This window comes from Gopherus evgoodei, chromosome 15, assembly GCF_007399415.2.
Source record: "Gopherus evgoodei ecotype Sinaloan lineage chromosome 15, rGopEvg1_v1.p, whole genome shotgun sequence".
In the NCBI taxonomy this organism is placed as follows: Eukaryota; Metazoa; Chordata; order Testudines; family Testudinidae; genus Gopherus; species Gopherus evgoodei.
Genome location: NC_044336.1, coordinates 9,907,097 through 9,929,368, shown reverse-complemented (window position 1 = coordinate 9,929,368; position 22,272 = coordinate 9,907,097). Strand labels below are relative to the sequence as shown.

At 42.6% G+C, this 22,272-nt stretch overlaps 1 protein-coding gene across 8 annotated transcripts in view; it reads right to left on the bottom strand.

Moving 5' to 3' along the window:
- B3GNTL1 (UDP-GlcNAc:betaGal beta-1,3-N-acetylglucosaminyltransferase like 1) overlaps nt 1-22,272 on the bottom strand; it is a 329,647-nt gene that overhangs the window by 55,791 nt on the left and 251,584 nt on the right. For all 8 annotated transcript variants that reach the window (XR_003996594.1, XM_030534209.1, XM_030534211.1 and 5 more), the window contains one exon: nt 18,115-18,239. Coding sequence is in view for 7 of the 8 variants with exons in the window: in XM_030534209.1 (XP_030390069.1) it covers nt 18,115-18,239 (125 nt within the window). In the remaining variant the exon portion in view is untranslated. The remainder of the gene's footprint in view (nt 1-18,114; nt 18,240-22,272) is intronic.

Here is a 22,272-nt window from a genome sequence, read left to right as displayed (position 1 = left end):
CTAGACTTCTGCTAGTTTCTCAAAAAGAGAGATTAAGTGAAAAGTTCTTTTTTAAAAATGATTCTACACTGAAAAGTGACTGTGTAGAAATGGCTCCTTCTTAACTCATCAGATCTGATCTCTGTAAGTATTCAGAATCAGACCTCACTTTAGTGACAGACAAATTTTTACTCCTGTCAGAACTGAAGAATCAACACAGCTAAAGAGAACGCAAGTCAGAATCAATGCTGGTTTACACAGCACCAACAGAATTAATTATCTTTCAACTGCAGGGTCAAATTCTGCCCCCTTTTGGATCATCACAACACCAGTGAAGATGCAGCAGTTATAGGGCTACTGTGAAGGCAGAATATGTTGCAGAATCATTAAGAGTCAGGTCCAGAAACAATCCAGCATGACTCTCAGAACTGAGGTAGTATACACGGCTGGCAGTTAGGGAAAAACCCTCAAAAAAATCCATTTGGTTCAACTGTCAGTTTCTGTTGAAAAGAACCCTAAGCGACGCAATATCAGAAGGAGATACAAGTCAAGACTGAAAGGCAGTGACCTGCACTGTGGAGAAGTCACTTTAGTGATACCCAACACTCTAATTTGATAAGATTTGCTCTGTAGAAGACACTCTGAAACATAAAAATGCTAAGAGCTAAAATGATAGTAATGGTTTCTTTGGTAACAAGAATTACAACTAACTACATCCTAGTATATTTTCTGTCCATGTACCACATGGCCAAGCTATTCTGAATGCACAAAAACCCCGTTACTGTGATTCAATGTTAATAACATGAATAATAACATGTAATTTGTGGGATAAAACATCTCAGGACTGTCAAAGTAGAATACCAATTTTATTTTTGTGTTTAAAATTCTTCATAGTAAAATAAAAAGAATGATGTTATAATCTGGCAAGCAGATACATGGCATATTTATACACCATATAAAAAGCAAAAAGTCAGCAATGATCATGAAGGAACAGTGCATATATCTATATCCAAACACTGTTTTATGCACTTTTGTAGCTGTGTTGGTCCCAGAATATTGGCGAGACAAGGTGGGTGAGGTACTATCTTTTATTGGACCAACTTCTCCCAACTTTGTCTCTTTCACCAACAGAAGTTGGTCACATTAAATATATTACCTCACTTTGTTTCTCTACCCACAAACACAGTATATACATATTATACCTACAAACAATACATTAAAAGAATGTTATTTAGGTGATGGCAGGCAGGGGGAATATAGGAGTTGTGGATGGGGACAGGATTTGCAGGGGGAACAGATAGCATGGAGAGGAATGGATGAGAGAGGACCTGGGACTGGAGATATGGAATGCCAAGGGGTTGTGGAAAGAGGGAAACAGGAGGCAAGGAGGGCAGCAGGAAATTTTGGTGGTATGTGGGAAAGTAGTATCATTAGGCAGGGAATATAGGGTTGGTGGGGAATATAAGGAGTCGGGATGGGAAAAAAGAGGAGCAGAGACAGGGGCATGAGGAAACAGGTAGATCAGTAGCTCAAGGAAGCACCACTCTCTATTGGGCAGCATTTTCCTGTGCTGAGGAATCCTCACCATATTTGGTGGGGATTTCCCTGCACAGAGAAAGCATACCCAACAGTATGCTCAGTCTGCACCAGCTGTCCCAATGCCCCACCAGTGAGAGAAAGGCGAATGGCTCTGTTCCCAAACACTTTGATGACTGTCATGGTATAGTGCATGGGCTCATTTAGTAACCATTCCCAAAGAAAGAAGATTGGAGTGGTCTCAGTGGCCAGCCTCAGAAGACTTGGGAGGGGACGGGGAACACCTCCCAGGTTGCATCTCTCAAAACACATCTTTAGGGATGTCTTTTTCTTTTAATTTCATGCTTGCTATGAACTGCCCTACATCCGAGTTGTGTTCAGGATTGATAAGTGTGGAAAGTTCAAAGTATGTGAATAGCACCATTTACTAAATCAAGTAGATCCCAAAATGCATTAGATTTCCAACTAATTAGATCATTGTCCTGGACACAAGAAAATTGATAACTAGCTTCAGTGACGTCTCAATAAGATGTTTTCTCTAATACATATTTTAGGCTATATAAATAAGGTGAATAAATATAAAAACCATAATCCCCTTTGTCTGCATCATAGTTTATGGGAGATCACTTTTATGGCATCTTTTGAAGATTCATTACCAAAGAACAACTATTATGGGCAGATCCATTGTTCCTCAAAAGACAAGGCAAACAGGTAAATGTTTGCATGACATCACCATATCCCACATGCCTGTTTATAGAAAATTTAAGATAAGCCAGAGAGTTTGCATTGTGTGGCGTAACCTTTAGATTCCTTTAATAGTTTCAGGCTGCATCATATGAACAAACACTAAATGACTGTGGGATTGAAGGGGAGAAAAGTGTGAATGACTTCTAATCAATATGATAATTAAAGACTTAGTCTGTGTGAATCAGCAATGAACACATAATGTAGCTCACCTATTTCAGCAAAATGTAGCTTAAGGAGTATCAAAAGAGATAATTTCAGTTATACCCCTTAGGTTTCCGGTTCACCTAGGATGCCCCTTATGTTGGGATGTTTCCAGAACAAGTAGCTGGGATTCCTGCCTTGGGGGATAAGGGAATGCCATTTTCCCAGACTTCAAGAGCCAGTGCAGGTGCAATAGAAGAGAATTGTAGCAACCTGCAAACTGCAATTAAAGGAAGTGCCTGAAACAAATAAGACTAAGAGAAATTATTTTAGCTATACAAACCACCTCCCAGAAAAGATTCTCACACAGTTATTTTCAGTCTTTGCATTACAACATGTTCATAGCCATCAGCAACAACTACAAGGTATGATTATGCTCAGTTACTGCCAAATTGTGGTTCCCGTGATGGAAAGGATTAAGCTGCACTAGCAAAATAGCTACTGCTTTCCCAGTGGCATTGAGTTGCATTTCCTACCTTTTGTTCAATTTGTGAAAGACAAGCCTGAACAGAAAGGCTGGATCCAAATATCCCTGAATGTGAAGTTCAGATCTGGATTCTAACTTGCTATCTTGGGACAAATTCCTGAACTACATTTTATTTCTGTTTCTTTCATTTTCTGGTGACTTTCTTGTACAGAAAATCTGTTGGTAGTGTATATTTTTCCATTTTGTAAAATTATTCCTAAGTCTTTCATAATTTTCCCACAATCTTTCTTGCTATGCCTCCTATGTAACCATCAGTCATTAGGGATGGATGGAAGCACAGGAGCCAAAATTTTGCAGGAGTGAAGTGGAGGCATTCATGCAGAGTGGTAATGTAGCTATGTAGCATGTTCCTCTGCTCCTGAACTTCTATAACTATCCCATCCACACCAATAATGCAACAATGGAGCTCTGTGTTAAAATGTGCAGTGACTGGCTGAGTGAATACAGGAATCAGGGAACATCTGCTCAATGCAGCATATTTCTAGTCTGAAATGGCAGTCACAGTGACAATAAAAGCCATATGATTTAAGTTTTCTCTGAGCTGGATTAACTTCTCCTCCATGTTGTTTGAGCCCCCCACTCACCCCTTGGATGGGGTTACATAAGTGAATCAACAGAGCAATACCACCAGATGCACAGACATAAGTCCCACATTTGGCCTAAGAGTCTACCCACGGATGCCTGGCTTTTTATGCAGAAGAGAATCATAAAGGCCTATAAAAGAGGTGAATCCAAAAGTGTAAAGAATTCAACGAGGGTTGGAGAGAGACCTTTTTAAATGTAAGGTTTTGAAAGAAAAAAATAACACCTTTCAACCTAAACTACAGAATGACTCTATCTCGGACTCAGGATCCAAGCACCCCAGGATTTGCAGTAAGTTCAGAACCATCTTAATTTCGCAGAAAAGCCCATTTCTCAGTTGAATCCTATGACTGTACTAGTGGATGAACTGATTTGTTTTTGTTTATTTGTTCTGTTGAACTTCGTGTGAACTTCATTTAATTGGTGGATTCTAATGTCCCACTGAGTTACTACATTTATACTGTTCAAAGGTTCTATTACTGTCTGAGTTCATCATCAGGTCACGGGTCATTGATTGAGACAGAGTTTGTAGTGCGACCTCTTTTTCATGAAAGACTTATTAAGCAAAGACAGAGACCATCAAATGTTAGTGTCATCTACTTTTCAAGACACTGATGAGGTCATTAGTTCCTATGGTATTTAAAACGCCAAATGCAGAAGTGGAAGTGAAAGTTAAAAACGTAACTGACCTCAACTTTATTTCAGTTCTACAAAAATATATTGCGCTATTCTTTATTTTAGCATGAATATAGTATTGTAAGAAATGAGGTAACTAACTACTCCAATGATCATCAGTTAAATGAGGTCCTTTCCTCAGAAAACCACTAAAACTACTCAACCACGTCTGTTTGGTACTGAATATTCTCTTTTCCTTTGCTTGGATAGCACTGTAAGTCTATGGACTCTGAATCCACGTGGCTTCTGTGAGCTGTTATTTGTTTATACCTATTTCTTTTCAAGGGTGCAGAATCAGGATCTACAAAGCTAATTTCATTTTCAGCATGCAATATATCATGAAAATTCTTGGATATTATTGTAAACCGTTTGCTTTGATCTGTCTCATTGTTTCTGGATAAAAATCCTGACTTGTCATTTTTCAGTGCAAAAAAGGTGTGCACTGGTAGTGAAATTTCTCTTGATCAAAGTTTGCAGACTGGTAAAAAACAATAACACTTTACATATAAATATCAGTCTTCGTGTGTAATACTTCAGAAAAGGAAAATTGTAAGGCTTTATTACTGCTCTCTTTTACTAAGCTGATTTTATTCCACAATGAATTCAGTGATTTAAGGTATGGCTGATTTTTCTCCCCTTTGGCATGCTAAAAAACTATGCTTTTTACAAACTGCCTTAACTGCCTTACTAGATACAATAGATCTCATTAATAAACTACCTCTGATATTCCATGAGATTGGAGAATCCTGGCTCTGTAGCACAAAGCATACATAACCAAAGAATATATGTCAATAAGAGCTGAAACTGTTTGGATCCCAGAGATGCAGTTTGTGGGATTTTAATACATTTTACATATTAAATTTTGCAGAAACATTAAAGAACAATTTTGTGAAACTTGTGCTGCTTGCAGAGCCCTCCCTAGCCATTTGGGTGCCCTATGCAGCCCCACCACGGGCAGGCTGTGAGGGGCACCAGGCCTCCCCACCCCTCAGGCCTGGGAGGCAGGAGCTGTGGGGGGGCCACTTTTGGGGGCCCCACAGGCTCAGAGTGACCCAGGGGATTAGTGGGGGGCTGGGAGCAGCCCACTCCACTTCCCTCGCCCTGGTCCCAGACATGTTGCTCAGAGGAGGGGGTTTGGGGAAAGGGATCCCCCCCACACTCACTGACAGCGGTGGGAAGCTGAGCAGCCCAGCCCCAGCCCGCTCTACTCTGCCAGCTCCCAGCCACGGTGCTCCGCTTCCCGCCACCAGTGAGAGCCAGGGGCAGTCCTTTCTCCAACCCGAGCGACATGGCTGGGGCCGGAGCAAAGGAAGCAGAGTGGGCTGGGGCCAAGTCTCTCTGGTTCTTGCTGCTGGTGAGTGTGGGGGGCGAGCCGTTCCTCACATGCACCGGCGGCAAGAAGCGGAGTGCTGCGGCTGGAAGCTGGAGGAATAGAATGGGCTGGGGCCGAACTGCTCCACTTCCTGCCGCTGCTGGTGAGTGTGGGATTGCTGGGGGAAGAGGTGGAATGGGGGCAGGCCACGGGTGGAGCAGGGGGGAAGAGTAAGATGCAGGGCAGAGGGAGTTGTCCGTGGCCCCACACTCCCCCTAGGGGCGGCCCTCCCCCTTGCTGTGGGGGCTGGCCGAGGGATAAGGCTGGTTGCTGGGGCTAGGGTTGGTGCTGCCCCGTATGCAGCTGCTTAGGGCACCATGAAATTTGGTGCCCCAAATTTCATGGTGCCCTATGCAGCTGCATATGCTGCATATGCCTAAGGATGGCCCTGGCTGCTTGTTCCTACAAATAGCATGTGTTTGCCATATCTTTTAGTTGATAGTATGATGAGAACATTTATAACCATGTTGCTATTTTTGTATGAAATGGAATAACATATTTTAAGTGCATATTGTACTTCACTCAGACTCTATCCTTACATAAAGAAAGTTACTGTAACTGTGGTTGAGATGTGATGCAGACGTGTATTCCACTGGGGTGTGCATGCCCAGCGCACCAGAGCTGGAGACATTTGCCTAACAGTACCCATAGAGCAACATTCATATCTCATGGCCATAGTTCCTCCCTTGGCTATATGAGGCAGCACTGCCTCAACCCCTCTCAGTTCCTTCACACTGAATGCCCAGAAACTAGGTTCTGATGCTGAGGGGATGGAGGGTGGGTTGTGGTTTACACATCTGCATCACATCTCGAAGAACCACAGTTACAATAAGTAACTTTGTATTCCACTTAGACTCCAAGCCCTGCCTCCTGGAGTGGGTACTGCATGTGAATCACCTATCTAAACTAAGATTGCAGGACCACCCTACCAAAACCCATATCTGCTCTGGAAGATGCGGTAACAGTATAATGATTCGTAAATGTATGTATGGACAACCATATAGTCGCCCTGCAAATGTCTAATACTGAGATGTCACCAAACACGGCAATTGACTTTGATTGCATTCATAGGCGCTGACTCCATGAGTGCTCCGGGGCTGGAGCACCCCTAAAGCAGGAAGAGGCAGGGCAGTGATGGAGCAAGGACAGGAAAATCTGGGCAGGGGTGAGGCCCTGGGGAAAGAGATGGAAAGGGGGCGAGGCCTGGGTCAGAGCTAGGGGTTGAGTACCCCCCAGCAGTTTGGAAAATCAGTGCCTTTGCTTGCATTCTCACAGAATGAGCTCACACCAACTGAGGAGGCGTAGCCAAAGCTATTTCATATGCAGTCTCAATACAGGATGTTATCCATTTAGAGACAGTCTGTGAAAAGACTGCTTGATCCTTCATGCAACTGGCATATGACACAAACAGGTGAGGCAAAGCGCAACATGATTTAGTTCTGTCCAGGTAGAAGGCTAGACATCCCTCAGCCATACCAGGGCAATGAAAATGAGCTTGGTCTGATCCGCCTTCAGCTTGAGGATGACCTACGGGATGATCAGGATCTGGGGAAAGACATACAGGAAAGCCAAAGGCCAGCTGAGATGGAAAGCTTTGGACAAGGAGCCAGGACTGAGGCACTCAAGAGCAGAACGGATAGGATTTCCTCTTGTCCCTCATAGCAAGAAGGCTGAATATCAGAATGCCCCAAACTGTGAAGATGACCTGGAGGACACTTGTCTTTAGACATCACTCATGACTAAGGGGGAAATTCCTGCTGAGATAGTCAGTGAGATGATTCTGGATACTGGGCAAGTGGGTCAGTTAATGGAGTGATGGTCTCCTCAATGCATAACTGCCACAACTTGATTGCCTCCTGGCAGAACATCCTGGAGTGTGGTTCCCCCTTGCCTGTTCACATTGTGATGGTATTGTCTGTAAGTATGTGAACCATTGAGCTCCTGTTATGGTCCACAAAAGTGTGATATGCATTGCATATGGCCCAAATCTCCAACACATTGATATGCAGTGTGGATTCCTGCTCTGACCACATACCTTGAACTTTCAGTGACCCCAGATGTGGTCCTTAACCCATCAGGGAGGCATCGATGACAACAGACCTGGTTGGTAAGGGCTGGATGAAGGAAATGTCCTGGAAAACCTTCTCTGGATATGTCCACCACTGCAAAGTGTCCAAGACCAGGTGAGGAAGATGGACTAGTCTGTCCAGGGGGTGAAGAGTCAACAGTAAACCATCCTGAGCCATATCTGTAAAAGGGTGAAGGTGCCATCTTGAAAACTGGACCGCATGTTTGCGAGTAGACATGTGACCCAAGAGCCTCAGGCACATCTGAACTCTCATGGAAGGCTGAGAATGCAGACTGAGGCAAAGGAAGTGAACTGCCTGAAAATGGTTGGTCAGCAGAAACACTCTTGAACTCATGGAGTCTATTACGGCCCTGCTGAACTTGATTTTCTGAGTGGGAACTAAAGTTAACTTCCTGGTATTTAGGATGAGACTCAGATGGTGAAGTGTAGAGTAGTGCAGGATAGAGTCAATATGAGCAAGAACTTCATCTTGGACCTATCCCTCAGTCACCAGTCATCCAGATACAGGAAGCTGTGTATTCCTTTCTTTCTGAGATACACGGTGATGACGACCATGCATTTGGTAAAAACCCAAGAGGCTGAATGGAAGCACCGTACACTGAAAATGGCACTCCACTATGACAAATTGAAGAAATATTCTGTGACCTGGCAAAACTGCCACCTGACAGTAGGTGTCCTGAAGGTCCACAGTAGCAAACCAGTCATTCTGAGATAATGAGGGGTGGATAGCCGATAGAGTAACCATTTAGCGCCTCATATATCTGATATATTTGTTGAGGCTACGAAGGTCAAGAATGGATCTTAAGCTCCCTTGGATTTGGGCACAAGAAAGTACTGGGAATAGAAGTCATGACCCAGGGTTCTGGAGGAACTTCCTGTCATGCTGTCTGGAGTGGTTCACAGCCCTGAGTGCCAACCTCAGGGCAGACTGTCAAAAAGCTGAGCTGACACCCCAAACTGGTATGTTCTATAATTAGATTTCACCAACCCAGTAACAAATGTGAACTCCTACAGCATTATTCCAATCTTACCATGGAGTCACAGACAGTGCCCTTGGGCACTCCAGTCTATTTTGCCACCCAGGCAATCTGGACTTAGTGATAAATGGTCACTTACAGCAAAGATCATAAAATATTCAGGTTGCTCCCAGACTCAAGAGACCAGTCAATTACCCCAGATCAATTTGTACCTTAGATCTCACAACAAAAAGACAATGCTGGTAGCCAGTCCTATAGTAAATTAACTAAGAATTTACTAACTAGGAGAAAGAAATGAGAGAGTTATTTATAGGTTAAAGCAGGCAACATATATGCACAAATGAAGTGACAGAGATGTAGGAAGCTGTCAATTCAAAATGTCTTCCAGGACAGACTCAGATGTAACCCTGGGGATCTCTGCTCCACTTTAATGTCTCTAGATCTGAGAGAGTTCAAACAACAGATAGCTATTTCTTCTTATGCGCATCTATACACTTCCCCCAGAGTTCAAATCAGTTAGACAAGTGCCCCTGCACATAACTTCTTCATAGGCAGATGGGGCAATCAACAAAGTTTTTGTCTTATAATGGCCCATTTAGTTTTGATAGTCCTTCTTGATGGGCAGGGGAACCACTCTTCCCGCCAAGGTTCATAAGTAGAGCAGGCACTTTTACAGTTATAAGGCAAACGTATTTTACCTTGAAGCATAGGATATAGACATTACAAGTCAGATTAATGCATGCAACAACTTATAAGCATTTTAGAGTTAGAACACTACAAACATTCCTACAAGTCTAATACCTACCTTGACAATACTAATATATAGATGAGCTGATCTGGCTTCCAGCTATGAATTTGTCAGAGCTCAGCTGATGTCTACAGCCTTGGCCAGAGCTGGAACCTGGTCTGCCAGTGTCACATCTCCTCCATTGCTCCCAAAGCCAGTAGAGAGTGAACCTGTTTTAGGAGCAGTTTCTCAGGAGAGGGGTCCCTGAAGAGGGGTAGTGGGAGGAGAGATGGAGAGAAACCAGATAGCATAACCTGATCTGATGGTGTTTAGAACCCAACTGTTGTTAGTGATCGAGCCCCAAGCACTGTGAAAGTGGGCTAGCCTGTCCACAAATGGAGGGGATAGAGAGAAAGGAGCGACTGGAATACTGCTCAGGATGAAGGAGTCAGATGGGCTCTTGTGAGGCACCAGGGAAGTTTGTACAGACTGGCTGAACCCTGGACCCAACTGCTTCCTCCTCTTGGATCTATGCTCCTTTCTGGGATAGTCCAGCTGTCTCGGGAGAGGTAAAGGTTGCCCTAACATATGCTGTGGATGATTCTGCTACTGCTACTGTTGAATATGGTAGTGGCGCCTTTGCACTGCCGACATGACTGCTGATGTGTATACCCCCAAAGACCATAGGATACTCACTGAGTCTTTGAAGCAGTGCAGAGCCTCATCCATCTTGTCTGAAAACAGTGCTTGGCCATCAAAGAGCAAATCATCTATGGCCTGCTGCACATCAGGAGCAATGTCCAAATTCTGCAGCCAGGAAGCCCTTCTCCTGGTCACCACTAAAGCCATCACTCTGGCCAAAGCATCCGTGATGTCCAATGCAAATTGCAACAAAGCATTAGCCACCACACAGTCTTTGGTAACAAATGCTCAAAATTCCTATGTTGAGACTTCAGGCAGCTGGTCTAACAAACTCAGACATAGCCATCCAGTTCACAAAGTTGTTGCTGGACAGCAATGCCTGCTGGTTGGAAATCTGCATCTGGAAAGGAAGAGGACATGTAAACCTTCCTGCTCATCAACTCCATTAGTTTAGAGTCCTTATCCTTGGGAGTGGACTTAAACCTGCCCTGCCAGGCTCTATCATTCACTGCAGTTGAGACCAGGGAACTTGGGGCTGGATGGGAGTAAAAACCCTCAAATCCCTTCACTGGAATGAAGTAGCATTTCTCCATGTTTCACTGCAAGTGGAGTGAGTGCGTTCCAGAGGACCTTAGCAGACTCAAGAAGTGCATCATTAATAGGGAGGGTGACTCTCCTGGGGGCAGATGGCTGCAGGATATCCACTAACTTGTGGGTGTTGTTCTGCAGGAACTCTGCTTAAATACCTAGAGAAGCAGCCACATGCCACAGAAGGTCCTGGTATGCCTTATAACCATCCAATACCGAAAGGGAGAAAGAGCCAGGGATTGTGGAATCGTCCAGGATTGAAAATGAAGCAGTCAACTGTGCCAGACCTGGATGCTGGTGCCGATAGGACACTGGTGGTCAGTAGGCATTGGGCCAGGGGCCCTTATCCTGACCATGAGATTACTGCCAATCCTGGTACCCACAGCACTCCATGAATGATCGCCGATGTGGGTCAGGTGATGGAGAGTGAGAGGAGGAAGACCCCAGCCTGGACACCAGCGAGTCTCAGGCTTCAGGGGATAAAAGTGAAGCCAGCCAATCTGACTTGTTCCCAGCCCAGAATGACAAGGGAGCTGGCACCAACATCGGAAATAATACTGGTGGTGCTGCGTATGCCTCCCTCATTTCTCTATGCTAGAAGCTGTGTCAACCTCAAAGTTGGCAGCGGTACTGAGGTAACTGACTGTGCTGAAGTGGAGGGTAACATCAGTGGCACCTGTCACAGGGGTGCTGAAGACACTCCTGATGCTGGGGAGGTCTTTTGTGCTGAGCCTGGCACCAGTCCCACTTCCACTGACTGCAAAAAGGAAATATTGGGGTAGGCTGATGACAGACTCAGCAGCCCACCCAGTCAATGGGGCAATAAAAGACATAGCCCTGGCAAAGTCCTGGACCGAGGGCAAAGTTGGAACAGAAAGGCAAAGGAAATCAGAGTGTGACGGGTTGGACCCCCTTTCTGGGATGCCACCTGATGTACTTGGATTTCATTGAGCCTGCCTCTTCCGCTAGCCTGGGCTCCCTCTTGCTGTTTTGCTGAATTAGGTTCTCTGGCCTCTGGCAGCACACACGCACACAGGTAGGAGTGTACCAGCTATAGAACAACACAGAATCTGCAAACAGCTCTCTATGAGAAGACTCAGCTAGGAAATCTCCCAGCACTCAAGTGCAGCTCCCATCTGGAAAGTACAACCAAAATAATATTGTCTTGTGCTGTAGAGAAATCTATACAGTGTAAGCTCATAAATTCGCCCCCTCTCTCAATGTGGAGGAAGATATGCACAACTTCTTGCCCCCCCCCAGTTAGAAATTGCACAAACTGGGTTTAATAATAAACGAAACAAGTTTATTAACTACAGAAGGCAAGTTTTAAGTGATTAAGGGATAGCAAACAGAACAAAGCAGATTACCAAGCAAATAAAACAAAACACGCATACTAAGTTTAAGATCTTAAACAGAGTGGTTTCAAGAAGTAATTCCTCACCCTAATGTTGTTTTAAGTAAGTTACAGAGTTTCGGTAGCTTAGAGTTCCATTTATTTCTCTTTACAGACTAGTATCTTAGTCTAGACCTAGCCCTCACCTTTACCACTGCTCAGTTCCTTTGTCTCTTCAGGTATTTTCAGCAGTCTTTCTTCTTGGGCAGGAAGGCAATGAAGAAAAGACCTGTTTGCCTTACTCCCCAGCCTTAAATAAGATTTACATAAGGCAGGAATCTTTTGTTTTCCAATCTTGACCTCTCCGTCCTTTTCATGGAAAATTACTAGAAAGTCCAAGATGGTGTTTAGTACCAGGTGACAGGACCACCTGACCTAGTAGTGTCACAGCTATGTTCCAGAACGCCTCTCAGTAAGGAGAGAGATTAGTATCTTCAAAGTCTTATTGTTTCTTCCTAATGGCCCATCAAGGCTGATGGCCTGTTGTCTGGTGGGTGTCTCCCAAATACACACACAGTTGTAATTGTTACATAGTCAATATTCCTAACTTTAGATACAGAAATGATACATGCGTACAAACTGGATAATCACATTCTGTAAATTATAACCTTTTCAATGATATCTTACAAGACCCATCTTGCATAAAATATATCTCAGTTACGCCATATCCATATCGCAAGCATATTTAAAGAATATGGGGTAAAACGTTACACAGAGTCAATGGTACAGGGTCTCTGACCTCCTTGTGTGGTACCACGGAGTGGCTGAAGGGATCTGCTCCATCCCAAGCACCAGCAGTCCTCATACGACCAGGAATGGCCTCGGTCAGTCTTACGCAACCTTTTCCTCTGTGCACTTGATGGGAATGACTACCCTGTCTCATCAGAGCAGCACCAGCTCCAGCAGGTGAAGTGGCAACTCTCTCAGAACCCCAGGGCAACCTCGGATCTGGTGAGGGACTTGGTGCCGAAGCAGGCTGCATGGCCTGTTCGACCAAGTGCAGTTTCAGATGAAGTTCCCTCGCCTCCTGGGTCCATTAGATGAACGATCTGCAAACCGAACACTGCTCCCTGATGTGGGCTTTGCCTAGACACAGCAAGTACCACATATAGGGACTGTTGTTGGGGATCGCTCCCCCACACAAAAGACAATGTTTAAAACCCTGGTAAGGATATCACCAAGGAAATACTTAAACTACAGCTAACTAACTCTATAGAACTAGAAAAGTCACTAAAAGAGAGGGATTGTGAGGTAAAACCCACACAGAGCTCCAATTCCAGCCACGGATGGTAAAAAGAAACTGAGGTGGGTCGGGGCAGCGCCACCTCATATAGTCAGGGGAGAGGCTGTGGCCACGAGGTGCAAGTGCCACCCGCATATGAGTATTCTAGGCAAAATTATCCAGCTCTGATGCACTGGGCACATGCACAAAGAAGTGGAATACATGGCTGCCTCTACTCAAAGAACCAAAACATCTAATAATGTAGTCTGATGCCTCTAGTATAGAAGAGGGTAAGAGTTTTTTCCCCAACTTCGCAGCTACTTCCACCTTCTAGTCATCTGGACTATAAAGTATATTAATAATTGAAAGTGACAAAAGATCATTAATGCCTATAGTTAAACATCATCAAATGTTTGGCTAACTGCCATTGGCCAGCTGCTTTTTTTTTTCCCCTCTATGTAACAAGTAGGGGGCTGCAAAAGTTAGCAAATGTTGCTTTTTTTCCCCCTGAAGGGTAAAAAGGGGCCTCACACACTCTGTGATCAGCCCCACGGAAGATTCAGAGCGATTGCTACCTTTGCTGAAAGATTGTATGACACACCTTTATATAAACAAACCATATTCTTCATTGTACTGAAGATTTATTTCTTCTTCTTGAAGTCTGGGACCAAGTTACAAGTACTAAAAAAAAAAAATAAAAAAAATCAACTCTTGTAAATAACTTTTTGCTCTCAAACAAAAAAAAATATTCTTGTTTCGTGGCTTACTGCTTCAAAATTCATGCCAACCCAGATAATCCATAGACAATTCCCGCAAGCCAATTTTAAAATTTGAGTCAGTTGGTTACTTTGCTCATAATTTAATAGTACACATTTATTTCCTTGGTATCTGAAAACCACTAAAAGAATGGAGGGATGGATAGTATTATGGAGAATCTGGGAAATTTCTGTATTAATATTATGTGTAATTCAGTTACCACACTCACTTATGTCTTGCTATCCACTGCATATGAGTGGTTAATTTATTTCCAGAAATAGGAACAAGCAATGAATTGACTGCATGTTGGTCACACAGACATGTCAAGTTTGGTGTGAATGGACTATCCAGAACTGTCTGACATGTGAATGGAGATACCTTGGAGACACAATGGAGACCAATGACCAGAATATTAACTTTTAATGACTCCAGCCAAGGGGACTTTTTGGATGTGGATGGGCAAATTACCTGTTTGATCACAAACCCTTCCCTACCTGAATGCACGGGGAGGGCAGTACATGTGAAAACAGCATGGCTGGAACTTGGGACAAAGGACTGAGGTGTTAGGAGAGGGGGACAGGAATCCTGCTGTCTTAGAGGATGACACAATTCAATCCAGGATGGTTGGGCAAAGCCAGGGAAGTTGGGTGCAAGACAAGTCCTGCCTACTTAAACAAGGAAAAGCTGACAAGTTAGGCAAGACACATTTGTTCAGGCTTTGCTTTATTATTTTAACCCTAAATAGTGTGTGATAGATATTGCAACCCCATGCAATATCTTTGGGGACCATACAGTATTAAGTTTACAAATGGTTTATATATCACAGGGGGCCTGGACTTTATGCAACTCTGGGCGGGTGTGTGGGATGGTTGCCACAACTCCTCCAAGAACCAAACACTGTGGTTGGGGTGATCAAGGTGAATCGCTTAAGTTGTAAACACCTCCAGAGAGGTAGCTACACCCCAGAGAGGCTTAAATATGCTGGTTCAAACTAGGTTATTCAGAGACCAACAGACAAAGAAAGGGCTTTTGATATAAAGTATAAACTTTAAACTGACTCAGGACCTTATTTCTCATCCAGAGAACAGAGGACCGTCTAGCCAAAGGGGGATCCCAACCCTTGCGGAAGGGTTTGAATGGCTATGGCCTGCTAAGACCCCAGTAGACTGATGGGTGTCTCCAGGTATGTTTAGTGTGTGTTTAAATCTGTTTATTGTTTTTATGATGTTTGTCTGTAATGCTTTTACCTTAAGAATAAATGAGCTTGTCTAGAAGGAGCTGTGTGGTTACTTGTAACTGTCAGCAATACACCGTTCATAGCCCTAGAAGAGAAAGCAATGCACAGATACTGGCTGCTATCTCTAGCAAGCCAGTCTCCCGGTCACAGTTTAAGGCAGGGACCTGTGCGGCCTAAAAACCTGGGTCAGAAAGGAATTGGACAAGGGTTGCTGCCTAGAGACAAGTGATGGCTGGAGACCTGAGACCTGACTGGGGCACTCCTGGAGTGGACTGTGCGGGATACAGGTGCAATTAACCTGAAACTGTGTCACTATGTTCCAGTTGACTAACAAATAAAGTCTTGTTTTGAAAAGGCTGTCCTTTGTCTCTGAAAACATCTGCTGGTTGCAGAGCTTCTAAGAGGGTAAATCTCAACCGTAGTCTAAGCTCACCAGGATCTGCTGAAGGAGTCACAGTGAGAAAGAACGACAGACCCAGTCTGGGTTTAATGTATCCAAGAGGATCCCCTTTAGTAAAGTAGAGGCCCAGGGCTGTCATTAAGAAGGGTACCCCAGAAAGACAGTATATAGGATGGAGGCATAGCATACCCTATGGATCTAGGAAACTACTCAGACGGATCATGGAGGGATGGGCTTCTAGAAGAGGTGGAGGATACTGTGAGGCAACTTATGAAGATCTGATGTGACTAATAAGGTTAGGCTCTTGCGCAGATGACAATGAACTTCTTTTTTTCCTCACTGTTTCCGCAACAACACACCTTGAGGTCATCCACATCAAGTGGTTCCCAAAGTTATTTACAACTTTGGCACAGCATAGTGTAGGCATCCAAGAAAAAACATATTACACAACTTCATGCTAAAAAAACCAAACACATAAAATAATACTAACAGCAACAACCATAATAATGGGGTGGGGAAGCCAACAAGAAAAACAGCAAGACAGAAAAATGAGACATGGAAGGTGCCAGTTTGGAAGCCTACAACTGCACATCTGAAACAGTTTATAGAAGTTCCACATTCTCAATAAATGTTGTAATCAAGGATACTTATGCCACACAACCTTGCACATTTGAATAAGCAATAGCTTGCAATAAATTCAGAACATGCTCGTTTCCAAAAATAAGATGCTTTCCCACAGAAACAAGCAACAATCTTCCAAGAAAATTTAGCATCCTGTGGCGCATGGCTGAGAAGTCTGTAACTAGCAGCCAAATTGGTCATACATATGAACAGAAAAAAAAGCCCTTATATTTAAATAGTAGTAAAAGGGAAGTCATTCATATTATATTTATTTGCAAAATTAACATTTTTTTCTATCTGATGCTTCAGAGTTTATTATCTATATTAAAAAATAGCATATAGTTACACCCTACAACTTACCATCAGCAACTCTTTAAAAACCTGGTTTTGTCTCCATGCTTTGGTTAGTTCTTAGTTTTACTAATTACCCTGTAGAGTCCATACAGCTAAGACTGAGGGTATGTTTAGACTGCCACAAACAAACAAACAAAAAACCCTTGGGTTAGCTACCTGCATTAGCTAATTCGGGTTAAAATCATAGTGAGGACATGCAACTCAGCTTTTAACTTTGGTTAGTAGCTTGAGTTAAAGCTTATAGGAGAGCCTGGGGCTCAATTCACGCTGCTAACCCTAGTTAAAAGCTGAATTGCTATGTCTTCACTCCTATTTTAACCCAAGTTAGCTAAAGTGGGTTAGCTAACCCAAGTTAGGAACATACATTTTTTTCCAGAACTAACCCAAGTGAGTGAAAATCCTATTCTATTTCATGTATCTACAACAAAATTATTTAGAGTTCTGCTGCAGCTGCAATGAAGGAACAGGTCTCTCTGAAGAAATAACTTGGCTCACAGAGCCCTTTATTAGTAGGTATGGATTACTACTAGTCATGATGGAAACCGCCCAGTTTGCTTCTCAGATCCCAGGCTGAGCTTACACGACTGCCAGTTAGGAAGATCATCTTTTGATAGGTAAGATGATATAGGGAATTACCAATAGCATTTTACAGAATTTCTTTTCAGGGTACAATAGCACTCTAAATGCAGTGACTGATGAGAAAGGTCTTGAAATAATTATTCTGCAACATCATGTGTTTTTCAAACTTCAGAAACTGAATCAGTTTTTTAAGTTGTTTGAGGGAGAGAAAGAAAATAGACCAGTAACAATGAAATTATCAGATGAGAAGTTCACTGCCAGCTCAAATTTTTTACCTTTTAAAATAATCTTTTTTGTTAACGTGACAAAACGCAATACTAAGTACGGTAGTTCTTTTTTAAATTAAAATTTCAATTATCTCTTTTTCATTTCCTATTTCAGGACTCTTGTACCAACTTTTTATCTGAAGCAAATTAAAGAAGATTAGTCATAAAAGCTTAATACTACCTTGCAATTACAGAGCACCTTTTGTTAGAGGATCTCAAAAACACATTACAATGATTAAGTAATCAAGTATAATTTCATATGGTTACGTATAATTACCAATTTGTAAAAGGGGGGACAAACTGAGGCACACAGCGATTAAATGACTTGGCCAAAGTTACACAGTGAATGAGTGACAGTATTAGAACTCAAGTCGTCCCAAGAGTTCAAACACCAAGATCCCACTACTTCTCTCAAACTGGGATTACAGTGAGAAAAGAAAAGGTAAGCAGCCTGCCACTGTTAGAAGATGCCATTACTGGTATACTACATTATACTCTCCATATCACTGCAACATTGACGCCTAGTCATAGCTAATTATCCTGTCACTAAGTCACCTTATAAAAGTGCTAAAAGGAATAAGTGTCTTGACCATCTACATTTGGGAAAGTGATTAACCACTTCACTTCCACTGCCAACAACCCAAGAAACAAGCAAGTTTTGTCTATTATAAAAATACAACTTACTCTAGAACAGAATGAGTTGCTGCCTGTGGATGGTAGCGATACTGGAGGAGGCACTGGTCAACTCGAAAGACTCCACCACCCTTTCGGATATGTTCATAAAAGAACAGCAAGTCTTCCGGAACACCCTGTAGAGAGAGAGTTCATTCAATACAAAAGCCGCTGGCATTCTTCATTAAAATATTACAAGTGACAGAGTGCATATTTCACTGTTTTTGCCAAATAAATAGTTTTAAAATTTGTTTCCTGAATCTCTTGTTGTGTAGACCCAAAAGTTGTCTAATGGGTCTTTAAAGAAATTTACCCAACTATAGGATAATACTAGCTGAAAACCAGTCAACACTGCTTGAAACTGAAGCCCTGTGAGCCAATACTGACAAAGGGGACAAGAATGGCAAAAGAACCATTTTGACCAGGCTTGTAAAACTTTATGGATGACAGCCCCAAAAGAGGCAAACTTAACTGCTTAAAAGTTCTTGAAACCAAAAATGTTAAGTAATCAAATAACTTATTTAATGGAATCTGTGACTTTGTAATACTGTTATTTACAGAGTTACAGTTCTTTCGTTGGCTGCCATTCAAACTTTCATATTGGTCCCCACTAGGGACTGGTTAGCAAGGTCCAATAAAATGAGAACCAAACCTTTACTCAAATCTTAGACTGATTTAAGGTTTGAAAAAGTTCAGTGTTGTTTTCTTTCCTTTTAATTTTCATGAACTGGTCTCTGCTTCTGACTAGGATTGAAAGCAGCAGTGCTGAAGCAAAGCAAGAAAAGTTGTTCTCCCAGAATTCCTGAACCAACACCATCTAAGAAGTATCAGAAGTCTTATGAATAAGGCTATGATTATGTCACAGAGGTCACGGAAGTCATGAAATCCGTGACTTCCATTGACCTCCATGACATTTTCTGCCCCCGGGCTGGAGCTCCCAGGAAGCTTCTCCTCCCCGCAGCTCCTAGCCCCCACACTGGTGAGGGCACCCCGCAGCTGTCCAGCCAGGGACGATGAAGATTCCCTGCAGCTGGCGGTGGAGGGACTCCCCGCAGCTGCCTAGCTGCGGCAAGTGACTGATGGTCCCCACAGCTTCCCACCCATGGTGGGTGGGGAGGGGACAGCTGGTGGGCAGCTGGAGGACCCTGCAGCTCCCAGCTGCAGTGGCTGGAGGGGATCCCCATGAATGCCCAGCTGTCCCAGGGGTGAGGGTATCCTGCAGCAGCCCAGTCCTGCAAGCAGGATGACCCTGCAGCTTCCACTCCCCACAATGATGGGGGACCCTAGAGCTCCCAGTGACTGCAGCGGCGGGGGATCCAGGAGCCCCAGTAGCAGTGGGTGCTGAACCCACCTGCTCATTTTGTCAGGGATATTTTTAGTGAAAGTCAGGGATAGGTCACGGACTGCCATGAATTTCTGGTTATTGCCCATGACCTGTCCATGAGTTTTACTAAAAATATCCATGACAAAAACTTTGCTTTACTTATGAATAGCTGCAATATTTCTAACCTGATTTGCAGAGCAATAAATTTTGCATAAGCAGTCTAACCATACTCCAGTGATTGAATTAGGACCTCAAACATGACCAATGAGACAACCTTGAATCAGACTTAAAAAAAAAACCAAACGTTCATGCCTTAGACAAAGTGTAAAAGGGGCAGTGATATGGCCAGTGGCACTCTATTACATGTCAGCCATAGCTTGGATTATAAAACCATCTTGAAAAGCATGGCCCTATTCTATATGTCATTTAAAAGGATGGGAAGAAGAGTATGTGTTTGTACTTAGCAATGATGCAACCATTTGAAAAAATTAACGTAAAACATGGTTTAAAATATATAATTTTCACACACATTTTCAAACACTGTTTTTCTCTCCTCCCACTCATTGTTTCTGAGAGATCATGTGACTACCATGCAAATAAACACACAATACAAAGAGTATTCATTCAGCATTTGAGTGTGGCACCTAGTAAAAGCTGAAGAGGCAATATAACAAAGCAGCACAAAGAAGAGAAAGAGAAAAATTTACATTAACTATCTCAGGTGGTGACATCAGGTAGGCAGAAAGAGCCTAAAGCTTATGCATTTATTGCAGGAATTTTATTTCTACAGAAAAAATTATAAATACACTAACTAAATAAAATGATAAAAAATATTGTGGCCATTGCCATAGCTTGTGTGCACCTCGCAGCACTAAGAAAATACAATTAAAATAAATAATTTCTACAACTTTGGACCCTGCCCCTCACTCAAGTTCACATTTTTGGTAGTATGTGGGGAAAGAGAGGTGTAAAGTTATGATTAGAGATGTAATTGTAGTGTCTGTTGTAGCAGAGAAGAGACAATTTGGTTGCAATGAGTAAAAAAGGGGTTCCTGGTGAAGGCTGCTGGACACAGACTCACTCTGTGGTCCTCAGCATGGGTGGAACAGCTTACTGCAGTAGAGGCTTTCTGGCTCCCAAAGTGACTAACACAGTTTAATGTGTTAATGTCACCACATTTAGAGTATACCTAAGAACTGGCCTGGACTAAGCAGCCACGGAGGAACAGGTTAGTACACTAAAAGATGACTCCAGAACACCCAGTGCAACCCTCTCTGCATTCTGGGAGAGCTCAGAACTAGAACTAGCTCTAAATTTTGCAACTCAGGTCTCTCTCTATAATTGGTTGTGCTGGAACACTGAATTTGATCCCACTCTCAAACTCTGAGGAAGTGTGGATTCAAATCCAATTTCTGGGTGACAATGGCCCATCTCTAATTGGCATGTTTATATTATGAGACACTTGTCCAGTTTTCTCATCCTAGTGCTCCGATGCCGGAGCAAGCTTTCACAGAGCTTTGTGCAATTTGCAATTTACATGGATATCTAATACTTCAGAGGTCACTAAAGGAATCTGGGTGAGGATGCAGGAAGAGAAAGCAGCTGTTCCCATCAGAAAGAAAATAAAATACCATTTAGACTGAAATCCTTTGTTCCCCATATCACACACTAAGTTGAGTCAGGCTGAGTGCATGGTTTTATTAAATATCAGTCTACTGCACTTGTCAAATTCCGGTTTGGAAATATCATTACAAGTATTAGTAAATCATTTTCATGTGGAGTCTCATTTTCATGCTTAAAACTGCTATGGTTGAAACATTTAGCAACATATTAAGGCATAAACTGATTAAAAACAGTTATTGTCAAAATAAAATGATCCCTTTAAAATTGGGATTTGATTAATGGACCCTATTTTCTATTTCTTCTGCTGAAAAGGCATTTCAGAGCAATGTGCCCAGTTCCAAGGGGTGAGCAGATGCCTTGCATTGCTCAGCAGTGACGTCGCAGCTAACGAAGGAGCAGCATGGCCAAAGGAAATGCATACATTTCGCAAGGGATGGAAAGATGTTGACTATGCCATGGGTCCTGCAAGGATAGGACTACTTAGGGTTCTGGGATATGCATGGTGCTTGTACTACAGCAGTTTCTTCCATTTTGAGATATTATCAGTTCCAGCTGTATTTCCCATTGTAATCACCAGAAATCCATCTCACCCTGGTACCACTTTTCAAAGTAGAAGAATCTGCAACCACTCGAGGGATACTTTTTTTAATGTTTTTTTGAAACTGATGGATCTAGATATAAGTACAGAATAATAAGATATACAGTAATGCAGCTAAAATGTATCTTGCAAATAATTTTCATGCTCCACAAAGACAGTTGAATAGGACAGTATCACAAGTCAGTGAAATATGCAACAGCAACCCAGAAAATAAGCAAAAAAATAATTCCAGATGTCTCTAGAATAGTTTGTTACTATTAATATTCCACCTGGACTTACACACACCATGACCCTTTCTACTTCTAGTAGGGTTTGGTTTTGTTATAGTTCTACTACTAAAATTCAAAAATTGCTCAAGACTTCAGATCACTATAGAAAAGCCTTAAATGCTATAAAAATCTAGTGCAGAATTCTCTCCTTTGCCTCAAACTGCAACTGGAGGGCCTTGGCTAAGATAGAGATAATGTATTATCCTAGGATTTTCATTTCAATAGCATGCTTCACAAATTTCACTCATAATGGATCATCAGCAAGGAAACTTCACGTTTTATAAAAGGTCTTCAGTGTATTTTTTTAATTACACAAAAGACAAAACAAAAACACTTTTTTCATGTATTAAATAAGG